We start from the raw sequence: 12,256 nt of genomic DNA on the forward strand, positions 1-12,256 counted from the left end.
ATAGGGCAAGGCAGCTCTAAACAACATCTCCAATCTCGTCTCATTGTTTGGACTCCAGGTTAGCTAACTCCTGACTCCAATTAGCTTTTGGAGAAGTCATTAGCATAGGGGTTCACATACTTTTCCCAACCGACACTGTGAATGTTTAAATTATGTATTCAATATAGACAAGAAAAATACAATAATGTGTGTGTTATTAGATTAAGCACTGTATCTTTGTCTATTGTTGTGACTTAGATGAAGATCGGATGCCATTTTATGACCAATTTATGCGGAAATCCAGGTAATTCCAAAGGGTTCACATACTTTTTCTTGCCACTGTATACGAACTGCTGCATGTTGCATTCATATTTTTGTTCAGTGTATATAATCCTAAAATGTCTGTTACATATTGTGTTTGTACTGTGTAGGCTATATGTTCACATGCCTATTTCATTCAATTACTTTATTTCTTTCCCAAGACACTTTTAGTGAGAAAATGAATGCAGTTTATCAAGTTCATGCAGATTTTTTGTTGATGTGTGTGTGATTTTCATATGGTGTATGTCATGGAATTATTGTCATCAAAAGGAGAGACTTTTGCATTTCTTCAAAACAAGTAAACTTGGTTATTTAATTACTGCAGTAATGGAGCTTGTCAACGAGCCCCCCGTATGTGATTCGTTGAGAGTCCAACCAGCAGGACTAAGCCACAGCATTTTATAGCGAAGTCCATCCTCCTGGATGTTCATGACAAATCACAGATGTATACAATGGGTCACAAGGTTAGGATTCGTATGAAAGATACTAATAATTCACAGCAAACAGTATCTGCTGTAAAGACTGATCTCATTGTGTAGAAACCATGGTCTGGACCCCAGCTCCATACTGGAACCATCTCCCCCTGGTACCCCATTACAGAAACATTAACCCATGCTTTGGAATGCAGTATCACCCAAAAACATTGTAAATCTTCTGTCAGTGTTAAATCTCCCAGAGGCCCATCCTCAGTAGAACACACACAGATGAAAGTGTTCTTAGAACCCCCTATTTTGTTGCATAAAACAACCATTTGATGCAATAACAGTATTATAACAATCTTGCTATATGTATTTAAAACTTGTTTGATTAATAAACACAAAATGGGACTTTTCATTCTAAGACTTGTTGATTCTCTTTAGTATACATCACATCTGATCTCACCCTATTCTGCATACACCCAACAGTGCTTTATAACCAATATACCTACACATACCCACACAAACACCTACTGTATGTCAAAATAGGTTAGTCAGGTTTGTCTGACTTTTGACTTATCATAGCTGACTCCATATTTACCCACAACATCATATGTATGTCCACCATGATGGGTTTCACAACAATGAAGTCATTCTGTAACTACAGTATAGAACTCAAACGTAGTTGGGATGGGTAAACGCTCCATGTTGAAAGTGTTTATTATCTGTGTGTGTACGTACCTGAGGGAGTGTATGTCTGTGTAATCTGTATCACCTCTCTTCCAGGAGGAGGAGAGTCCAGAAGTGCTGCTGGTGAAGGAGGAGGGTCTGGGGAACCCTGAGGGGACCATGGTCATGGAGGACAACCAGACTACACCTCCTCCTGAACCCACAGAGGAACCAGCTGAGCAGCACAGGACCACACACAGTCTCACTGAGGTGAGCCCACTGAACTACTGTCTGTATGGTATTAGGTCAGGGCCCATATCCTCAAAGCCTCAGAGTAGGAGTGCTGATCTAGGATCAGATTAGCCTTTTCGATCATACTGAATAAGACTACATAGACAGGTGGGGACCTGATCCTCGATCAGCAATTCTATTCTCAGACTCTGTGGATACGGGCCCAGGTCTTGATTAATTTTGTCTTAAGTGTGGGACCATTCCTTTCAAGTATCAAACCATTAAAGAGTGCAATAGCATTACATTTACATGTTACATAGCAATCCCTCATTGGCCAATCAGAAGATGTTCCATAGCAGGGTGCTCATATCAGATTTCTTGATCCAACATCCTCTCACTCTGTATCTCTTACAGTCAGTAGACATGGAGGATGGGAAGCCTGATCTGCTGCTGGTCAAAGAGGAGACAATAGAAGATGGACCAGAGAGCATTGATCTGCTGAGTGGACTAAAGATGGGGGAGCAAGGTAAGGGAGAAATACATATAGCCTACATACAGTAATAGATCTTAAATGGGAATAGTGATACTCCTGGCTATTGTTTTTTCTTCATTCATTCATAAAATAAAATCAAAACAAGTTATGTTTACCTTCAAAAGTTTCACGTTTTATTTGTCGCATGCACAAGTACAGTGACATTTTTAACTTGCAAGCCCAACCCAGAAGTACAGTATTCAATATCAAATAATATAACTAATAAAAAAATTAAAAAGGAGAAATAAGAGAGGAAGCTATATACAGGGTCAGTGCCAGTACCACATGTACAATGTGCACTGATACTGGAGTGTTTGAGGTAGATACAGTGCCTTCGGTAGGTATTCACACCAGTGGCGGTCGGTGCCATTTAAGATGGAGGATGATTTTTTTTTAATGAGCATGGCCTTTTCTATTACAGCATATTTGATAACTGTCATTCGTATTTTATTCATCCAGCCCAATGTAACATCGACAGGTTTAGGATACTACATGATACTCAAATGTTCCCTATACCCATCATGAGGTTGCTACAAAAGGTCAAGAGAAGAATCTGAGTAATCCAGAAGGTTGACACATTCAATACCACCTTGCACACTCTTGCCTGAAACTAGCTGATCTATGGTGTAGTCATTAGTCCTACAGTTGCAAATTAGAGTTTCTATTGGACAAATTAAGGTATGGTTATCCCCGTTTTGTTCCGTTTGCTTCCGTTTAAGAAATGTTTTTCAACAGAATCATCAGAATGAATACACTCCTGATCACCGCAAACACAGTTCACTTTCATAGCAGCCACATACAAAAAGCATGATCATTTGCTAATTGTATAATTCCTTCTCGCATCTATGCGCTCTCCTCCTGGACTTCAGTGCACAATACAGGCAAAAAAAAACATTCCAAGCCAAACCTTCATTCCATAACTGCTAACCGCTACACACAGGTGTGTAGACAACACATCGTTGTCACCTAACGTCATAGTCAACATATCTAGCTACTAGCATTAATAAATCAGCAACGAACGTTAGTTTACAGCAAGCGGTTTAGCATTTACACCGGCGGGAGTAAATTAATAAAACCAAAAGCTTACCTTGACTTGGAAGAGCTCCAGTGTTAGATGTGCTATGTTAGCTAGCTGGCTCTCTCTCTCTGTTTGAGCCGGGCGTACGCTAGCTAGACAAGTGAAAGTGAAAGTAAAAAAATGAATATATACACCACCTTTCAACAGTTTGGGGTCACTTAGAAATGTCCTTGTTTTGAAAGAAAAGCAAAAAAAAATGTCCATTCAAATAACACATTTTATCAGAAATACAGTATAGACATTGTTAATATTTCTCTTATAATTCACTGTATGAAACAGTTTGGAAAATTCCAGAAAATGATGTCATGGCTTTAGAAGTTTCTGATAGGCTAATTGACATAATTTGAGTCAATTGGAGGTGTACGTGTGGATGTATTTCAAGGCCTTCAAGGCCAATTTCCAAATGTCTGAAGGTACCACGTTCATCTGTACAAACAATAGTACGCAAGTATAAACACCATGGTACCACGCAGCTGTCATACCGCTCAGGAAGGAGAGCCGTCATACCGCTCAGGAAGGAGACGGGTTCTGTCTCCTACAGATTTTGCGAAAAGTGCAAATCAATCCCAGAACAACAGCAAAGGACCTTGTGCGAAAAGTGCAAATCAATCCCAGAACAACAGCAAAGGACCTTGTGAAGATGCTGGAGGAAACGGGTACAAAAGTATCTATATCCACAGTAAAACGAGTCCTATATCGACATAACCTGAAAGGCCGCTCAGCAAGGAAGAAGCCACTGCTCCAAAACCGCCATAAAAAAGCCAGACTATGGTTTGCAACTGCACATGGGGACAAAGATCATACTTTTTGGAGAAATGTCCTCTGGTCTGATAAAACAAAAATAGAACTCTTTGGACATAATGACCATCGTTATGTTTGGAGGAAAAAGGAGGAGCCTTGCAAGCCGAAGAACACCATCCCAACCGTGAAGCAGGGGGGGGCAGCATCATGTTGTGGGGGTGCTTTGCTGCAGGAGAGCCTGGTGCACTTCACAAAATAGATGGCATCATGAGGATATATTGAAGCAACATCTCAAAAGACATCAGTCAGGAAGTTAAAGCGTGGTCGCAAATGGCTCTTCCAAATGGACAATGACCCCAAGTATACTTCCAAAGTTGTGGCAAAATGGCTTAAGGACAACAAAGTCAAGGTATTGGAGTGGCCATCACAAAGCCCTGACCTCAATCCTATAGAACATTTGTTGGCAGAACTGAAAAAGTGTGTGCGAGCAACGAGGCCTACAAAGTTGACTCAGTTAACCCAGCTCTGTCAGGAGGAATGGGCCAAAATTCACCCAACTTATTGTGGGAAGCTTGTGGAAGACTACCCAAAACGTTTGACCCAAGTTAAACAATTTAAAGTCAATGCTACCAAATAGTAATTGAGTGTATATAAACTTCTGACCCACTGGGAATGTGATGAAAGAAATAAAATCTAAAATAAATAATTCTCTCTACTATTATTCTGACATTTCACATTTTTAAAATAAGGTGGTGATCCTAACTGACCTAAGACAGGGAATTTTTACTCGGATTAAATGTCAGGAATTGTGAAAAACAGAGTTTAAATGTATTTGGCTAAGGTGTATGTAAACTTCCGACTTCAACTGTACATAGGCGTACAGAGGTCCTGTGCTAACATAATTGCAAAAGGGTTTTCTAATGATCAATTAGCCTTTTAAAATGATACACTTGGATTAGCTAACACAACGTGCCATTGGAACACAGGACTGATGGTTGCTGATAATGGGCCTCTGTACACCTATGTAGATATTCCATTAAAAATCAGCCGTTTCCAGCTAAAATAGTTATTTACAACATTAACAATGTCTACACTGTATTTCTTATCAATTCAACGTTATTTTAATGGACAAAAAATGTGCTTAACTTTCAAAAACAAGGACATTTCTAAGTGACCCCAAACTTTTGAACAGTAGTGTACATACCCCAACCAGAAGCCATGGATTACAGGCAACATTCGCACTGAGCTACAGGGTAGAGCTGCCGCTTTCAAGGAGCGGGACTAACCCGGAAGCTTATAAGAAATCCCGCTATGCCTTCCGACGAACCATCAAACAGGCAAAGCGTCAATACAGGACTGAGATAGATTCGTACTACACATGCTCCGACGCTCGTCGGATGTGGCAGGGCTTGCAAACTATTACAGCCTACAAAGGGAAGCACAGCTGAGAGCTGCCCAGTTACACGAGCCTGCCAGACGAGCTAAATAACTTCTATGCTCGCTTCGAGGCAAGTAACACTGAAACATGCATGAGAGCATCAGATGTTCGGACGACTGTGTGATCACACTCTCCGCAGCCGATGTGAGTAAGACTTTTAAACAGGTCAACATTCAGAAGGCCGCAGGGCCAGACGGATTACCAGGACATGTACTCCGAGCATGTGCTGACCCACTGGCAAGTGTCTTCACTGACCTTTTTTCAATTTTTTTATTTAATTTTACCCCCTTTTCTCCTCAATTTTTCGTGGTATCCAATCGCTAGTAATTACTATCTTGTCTCATCGCTACAACTCCCGTACGGGCTCGGGAGAGACGAAGGTCGAAAGCCATGCGTCCTCCGAAGCACAATCCAACCAAGCCGCACTGCTTCTTTAACACAGCGCGCCTCCAACCCGGAAGCCAGCCGCACCAATGTGTCAGAGGGAACACCGTGCACCTGGCCCCCTTGGCTAGCGCGCACTGCGCCCGGCCCGCCACAGGAGTCGCTGGAGCGCGATGAGACAAGGATATCCCTACCGGCCAAACCCTCCCTAACCCGGACGACGCTGGCCCAATTGTGCGTCGCCCCACGGACCTCCCGGTCGCGGCCGGCTGCGACAGAGCCTGGGCGCGAACCCATTCACTGACATTTTCAACCTCTCCCTGTCTGAGTCTGTATTACCAACATGTTTCAAGCAGACCACCATAGTCCCTGTGCCCAAGAACACTAAGGTAACCTGTTTAAATGACTACCGACCCGTAGCACTCACGTCTGCAGTCATGAAATGCTTTGAAAGGCTGGTCATGGCTCACTTCAACACCATTATCCCAGAAACCCTAGACCAACCCTAATTTGCATACCGCCACAACAGATCCACAGATGATGCAATCTCTATTGCACTCCACACTGCCCTTTCCCACCTGGACAAAAATAACACCTATGTGAGAATGCTATTAATTGACTACAGCTCAGAATTCAACACCATAGTGCTCACAAAGCTCACCACTAAGCTGTAGACCCTAGGACTAAACACCTCCCTCTGTACTTGGATCCTGGACTTCCTGACGGGCCACCCCCAGGTGGTAACAACACATCCGCCACACTGATCCTCAACACGGGGGCCCCTCGGGTGCGAGCTCAGTCCCCTCCTGTACTCCCTGTTCACTCATGAATGACTGCACGGCCAGGCACGACTCCAACACCATCATTAAGTTTGCCGATGACACAACAGTGGTAGGCCTGATCACCGACAACGATGAGACAGCCTATAGGGAGGTCAGAGACCTGACCGTGTGGTGCAAGGACAACAACCTCTCCCTCAATGTGATCAAGACAAAGGAGATGATTGTGGACTACAGGAAAAGGAGGACCGAGCACACCCCCATTCTCATCGACGGGGCCGTAGTGGAGCAGGTTGAGAGCTTCAAGTTCCTTGGCGTCCACATCACCAACAAACTAACATGGTCCAAGCACACCAATACAATTGTGAAAAGGGCACGACCAAACCTATTCCCCCTCAGGAGACTGGAAAGAATTGGCATGTGTCCTCAGATCCTCAAAATGTTTTACAGCTGCACCATCGAGAGCATCCTGACGGGTTGCATCACTGCCTGGTATGGCAACTGCTCGGCCTCCGACCACAAGGCACTTCAGAGGGTAGTACGTACGGCCCAGTACATCACCGGGGTCAAGCTTCCTGCCATCCAGGACTTTAATACCAGGCGTTGTCAGAGGAAGGCCCCAAAAATTGTCAAAGACTCCAGCCACCCTAGTCAGACTGTTCTCTCTGCTACCGCATGGCAAGCGGTACCAGAGCGCCAAGTCTATGTCCAAGAGGCTTCTAAACAGCTTCTACCCCTAAGCCATAAGACTCCATTACACCCCCCCCCCCCCCCCCCCCCACGCTGCTGCTACCTTCTCTGTTATTATCTATGCATAGTCACTTTAACTCTACCTACATGTACATATTACCTCAATTACCTCGACACCGGACGGGGCCCCCGCACATTGACTCTGTACCGGTACCCCCTGTATATAGCCCCGCTATTGTTATTGTACTGCTGCTCTTTAATTATTTGTTATTTTTATCTTACTTTTTTGGGGTATTTTCTTATAACTGCATTGTTGGTTAAGGGCTTGTAAGTAAGCATTTCACTGTAAGGTCTACCTGTTGTATACAGCGCATGTGACAAATAACATTTGATTTGATTTTATTAATATATTTAGTATAGCTTTATCTAAAAAGGAACTTTATTTTTATGAAATTCACTGAGGAGGTCCTTCCTCCTCTGAGGAGCCTCCCTTGATTCACACCCCTTGACCTTTTTCACGTTTTGTTGTTACAGCCTGAATTTAAATTGATCAAATTGAGGTTTTTTTGTCACTGGCCTACACACGATACCCCATAATGCCATAGTGAGATTGTGTTTTTCAAAATGTTTACAAATTAATAAAAAAATGAAAAGCTGAAATGTCTTGAGTCAGTAAGTAATCAACCCCTTTGTTATGGTAAGCCTAAGTAAGTTCAGGAGTAAACATTTGCTTAACAAGTCACATAAGTTGCATGGACTCACTCTGTGTTTAACATGATTTTTTACTGACTACCTCATCTCTGTACACCACACATAGAATTATCTGTAAACCTCCGTCAAGAAGTTAATTTCAAACACAGATTCAACCAGGGAGGTTTTCCAATTCCAATGCCTCGCAAAGAAGAGCACCTATTGGTAGATGGGTAAAAAAAAAAAAAAAAAGTAGACTTTGAGCATAGGGAAGTTATTAATTACACCAGTCACTATAAAGTTGCGGAGAGGAAAGAAACCTGAGGATGGATCAACAACATTGTAGTTACTACACAATACTAACCTGATTGACAGAGTGAAAAGAAGGAAGCCTGTACAGAATAAAATATTCCAAAACATGCATCCTGTTTGCAACAAGTTACTGAAGTAATACTGCAAAACAATTGTCAATGCAATTAACTTTTTGTCCTGTATACAAAGTGTTATGTTTGGGGCAAATCCAATACAACACATTACTGAGTACCATTCTCCATATTTTCAAGCATAATGATGGCTGCATCATGTTATGGGCATGGGTAATCGTTAAGGACTGTATAGTTTTTCAGGATAAAAAATAAACGTAATGGAGCTTAGCCCAGGCAAAACCCTAGAAAACCTGGTTTAGTCTGCTTTCCATCAGACAATGGGGGATTAATTTGCGTTTCAGCAGGACAATGACCTTAAACAGGCCAAATCTACACTGGATTTGCTTACCAAGACAGTGAATGTTCCTGAGTGGCCGAGTTAGTTTTGACTTCAACGTACTTTAAAATCAATGGCAAAACTTGAAAATGGTTGTCTAGCAATGTTCAACAACCCATTTGATAGAGCTTGAGGAATTTTGCAAATTTGTTGCACAATCCAGGTGTGGAAAACTCACCTAGAAAGACTCACAGCTGTAATCGCAGCCAAAGGTGCTTCTACAAAGTATTGACTCAGGGGGGTTAATAATTATATAAATTAGATGTTTCTGTATTTCATTTTCAATAAATCTGCTAAAACATTTTTTAAACATGTTTACACTTTGTCATGTGATATTGTGTGTTGATGGGTGAGATTCTTTATTTATTTTTAATGCATTTTGATTTCAGGCTGTAACAACAAAATGTGTAATAAGGAAAGGGTTATGAATCCCTAATAATGTATGAACTTGACCAGGTAATTGACAAGAAAACAACAACATGTTTTTAAAGTCTATTTTCTAACCTCTCCCTGCAGGTGATTGGCTGGAGGCTAACAGAGGGGACTGGGCAGCCCTTTTGAATTCCCAGGCCCAGACTGGTGCAGCCAAGGGCCCAGGGGACAACATCACTGAGCAGGGCAGAACCAGAGGCGACATGGTGGAGGTCAGTGGATGGGACAGCGTCTTCAACTCTGGACTTGGGAACAACACTGTTAACCACAACCAGAAACAGACATTCGAACACAAAGCAACAGCTGAACTTAGTCTCCATGACAACAGACTGGCTGAGACCAGGGAGAGGGGTAGATTTGGTCTGCAAGGACGGGGGCGTGTCCCTATGCAGCGGGAGAGAACAGACACAGACTCGGCTAGTGATGCTCCGTCCTGCTCCTATAGTTGTGATTCAGAGCGACTGATGACGCCTCAGATAAACCCCCTAAAAGGTGCAGCCTTCAGCCTGCCTTCTATAGGATCTATCAACTGGAACATGGACCCTGTGACAACACAGACCCTCCCTGGCCTTCATCCTCCTCACACTCTCCTTATGTTAAACCAGACCTCAGACAATGCCAGTGCCTCAACACTAAATGGCTACACATGCCCATTGACAAATGACAGTAGTGGTGACGCTATCATCAGATCCGGTGGCAAAGAGAAGCGCTTCCCATGTTCATTCTGTGGGAAAGCCTTCAATTTCCGCAAACAGCTGGAGATCCACCAGAGGATGCACACAGGGGAGAAACCATTCGGTTGTCACTTATGCCGAGCCAGTTTCTCCCACTCGTTCACCCTGAAGAGGCACCAGAGGGTCCACACAGGGGAGAAACCCTACACCTGCCCCCACTGTGAGAAGAGGTTCTCCCACCAGCACCATCTGAAGAGGCATTTGAAGGTCCATACGGGAGAGAGGCCGTTCGCCTGCACTAACTGTGGGAAGAGGTTCTCAGACAGGAGCTACCTCAGGATACACCAGCAGAAAAACCATTCCCATCTATAACTATTCCACTCGATAGCTTCTGATGTTTAGATCAGACCATGCATTAAAGACAAATATGCATTTTTTGTTGTCAGCAGAAAAGATCCACAAATGCATTTGGAATAACAAGAGTAATAGATTTCAGATTTTCATCTAGATTTGTACAGTGCCTTCAGAAAGTATTCACACCCCTTGACTTTTTACACATTTTGTTATGTTACAAAGTGGGATTAAAATGGATTTAATTGTACTTTTTATGTTAACAATCTACACAAAACTCTTTAATGTCAAAGTGTAAGAAGAATTCTAACATTTGTAAAACATTTATGAAAAATAAAACACTAATATACTGTATCCTGATTAGTATTCATACAGTGCATTTGGAAAGTATTCAGACCCCTTGACTTTTTCCACATTTTGTTACGTTATAATCTTATTCTAAAATGGATTCAATAATTTTTTCCCCTCAATCTACACACAATACTCCATAACGACAATGCAAAAAGTTTTTTTGAAATTTTAGCACATTTTATAAAACATTTCTTTACTGAAATATCACATTTACAAAAGTATTCAGACCCTTTACTCAGTACTTTGTTGAAGCACCTTTTGCAGCGATTACACCCTCGGGTCTTCTTGGGTATGACACTACAAGCTTGGCACACCTGTATTTGGAGAGTTTCTCCCATTCTTCGCTGTAGATCATCTCAAGCCTTGTCAGGTTGGATGGGGAGCGTCACTGCACAGCTATTTTCAGGTCTCTCCAGAGATTTTCGATGGGGTTCAAGTCCGGGCTCTGGCTGGAACACTCAAGGACATTCAGAGACTTGTCCCGAAGCCACTCCTGCGTTGTCTTGGCTGTGTGCTTAGGGTCATTGTCCTGTTGGAAGGTGAACCTTTGCCTCAGTTGTAGGTCCTGAGCGCTCTGGAACAGGTTTTCATCAAGGTTCTCTCTGTACTTTGCTCCGTACATCTTTCCCTCGATTCTGACTAGTCTCCCAGTCCCTGCTCGCTGAAAAACATCCCCACAGCATGATGCTGCCACCACCATGGTTCACTGTAGGGATGGCGGCAGGTTTCCTCCAGACATGACCCTTGGCATTCAGGCCAAATAGTTCAATCTTGGTTTCATCAGACCAGAGAATCTTATTTCTCGTGGTCTGAGAGTCCTTCAGGTGCCTTTTGGCAAACTCCAAGCGGGCTTTCATTAGGGCAGTGGCGGGCACCAATTTTTGTCAACCGGTGATTGTCAAGCAAATAACTGTCTGTTGTCGTGGAAAATTGCAAGATTATGTTATAGTGCTTGTAAGATTATATTATAATCTTTCTATTGCATTTGGATGGTTGTTTTATTCGACAGAATAGAATCTGTCGACTATTGTGTGTGTGTGTTCCACTGAGGATGGGCCTCTGAGACAGCACTGACAGAGGAGATTTACGATGTCTTTGGCCAATAAAGCCTAAAGAGCCTTCCAGATAGTGAGGTAATGTTTTTGTACTATGAACGAGATTAGAACCTCATCTTAGAGACCAAACTGAACGATAATTTATAGCGAATGCTATCTGGCTATGGGATACTCCTCTCTCAAGTAAAAGGCCCTTTGTGAAGAGTTCCTAAGATCTGTGGTTCGTCATGTAAGTTGAGAGGGGTGTATCTTGGCTATAAAAGATCTTTGTATTCTACTGTAGGGACTCTCTGTCACGGTCTGACCTTTATTTTCCTTTGTTTTGTCTTTAGTTAGTATGGTCAGGGTGGGCAGTCTATGTTATGTGTTTCTATGTTTAGGTTTGTCAATTGGCCTGATATGGTTCTTTTGCATTGGTTCTTTTGCACTTCTTTTGCAGTGTTTTGCATTGTCTCTGATTGGGAACCATATTTAGGTTGCCTGTTTTCACTGTTGGTTTGTGGGTGTTTGTTTCCTGTGTCTGTGTTCATGCCACACGGGACTGTTTCGGTTAGGTTATTTTGTATTTTTTGTCGTGTTCAGTGGATTATATTAAAACATGGACACTTACCACTCTGCGTCTTGGTCCGATCCCTGCTACACCTCTTCAGACGAAGAGGAGGAAATCAGCCGTTACACTCTCA

At 42.6% G+C, this 12,256-nt stretch overlaps 2 protein-coding genes across 2 annotated transcripts in view; both read left to right on the forward strand.

Annotated features, from left to right (window-relative positions):
• The window catches only part of LOC120034801 (zinc finger protein GLI4-like), a 320,522-nt gene that overhangs the window by 118,841 nt on the left and 189,425 nt on the right, over positions 1-12,256 (forward strand). The gene's annotated exons all lie outside the window — the stretch shown is intronic.
• LOC120034876 (zinc finger protein 34-like) lies at positions 2,123-10,425 on the forward strand. The gene is made up of 2 exons (XM_038981528.1): positions 2,123-2,142; positions 9,227-10,425. Exons 1-2 carry the CDS (start codon positions 2,130-2,132, stop codon positions 10,186-10,188), a joined length of 975 nt encoding a protein of 324 aa, XP_038837456.1. The 5' UTR covers positions 2,123-2,129; the 3' UTR covers positions 10,189-10,425.

The sequence above is a fragment of the Salvelinus namaycush genome, chromosome 42 (genome assembly GCF_016432855.1).
Source record: "Salvelinus namaycush isolate Seneca chromosome 42, SaNama_1.0, whole genome shotgun sequence".
Lineage (NCBI taxonomy): Eukaryota > Metazoa > Chordata > Actinopteri > Salmoniformes > Salmonidae > Salvelinus > Salvelinus namaycush.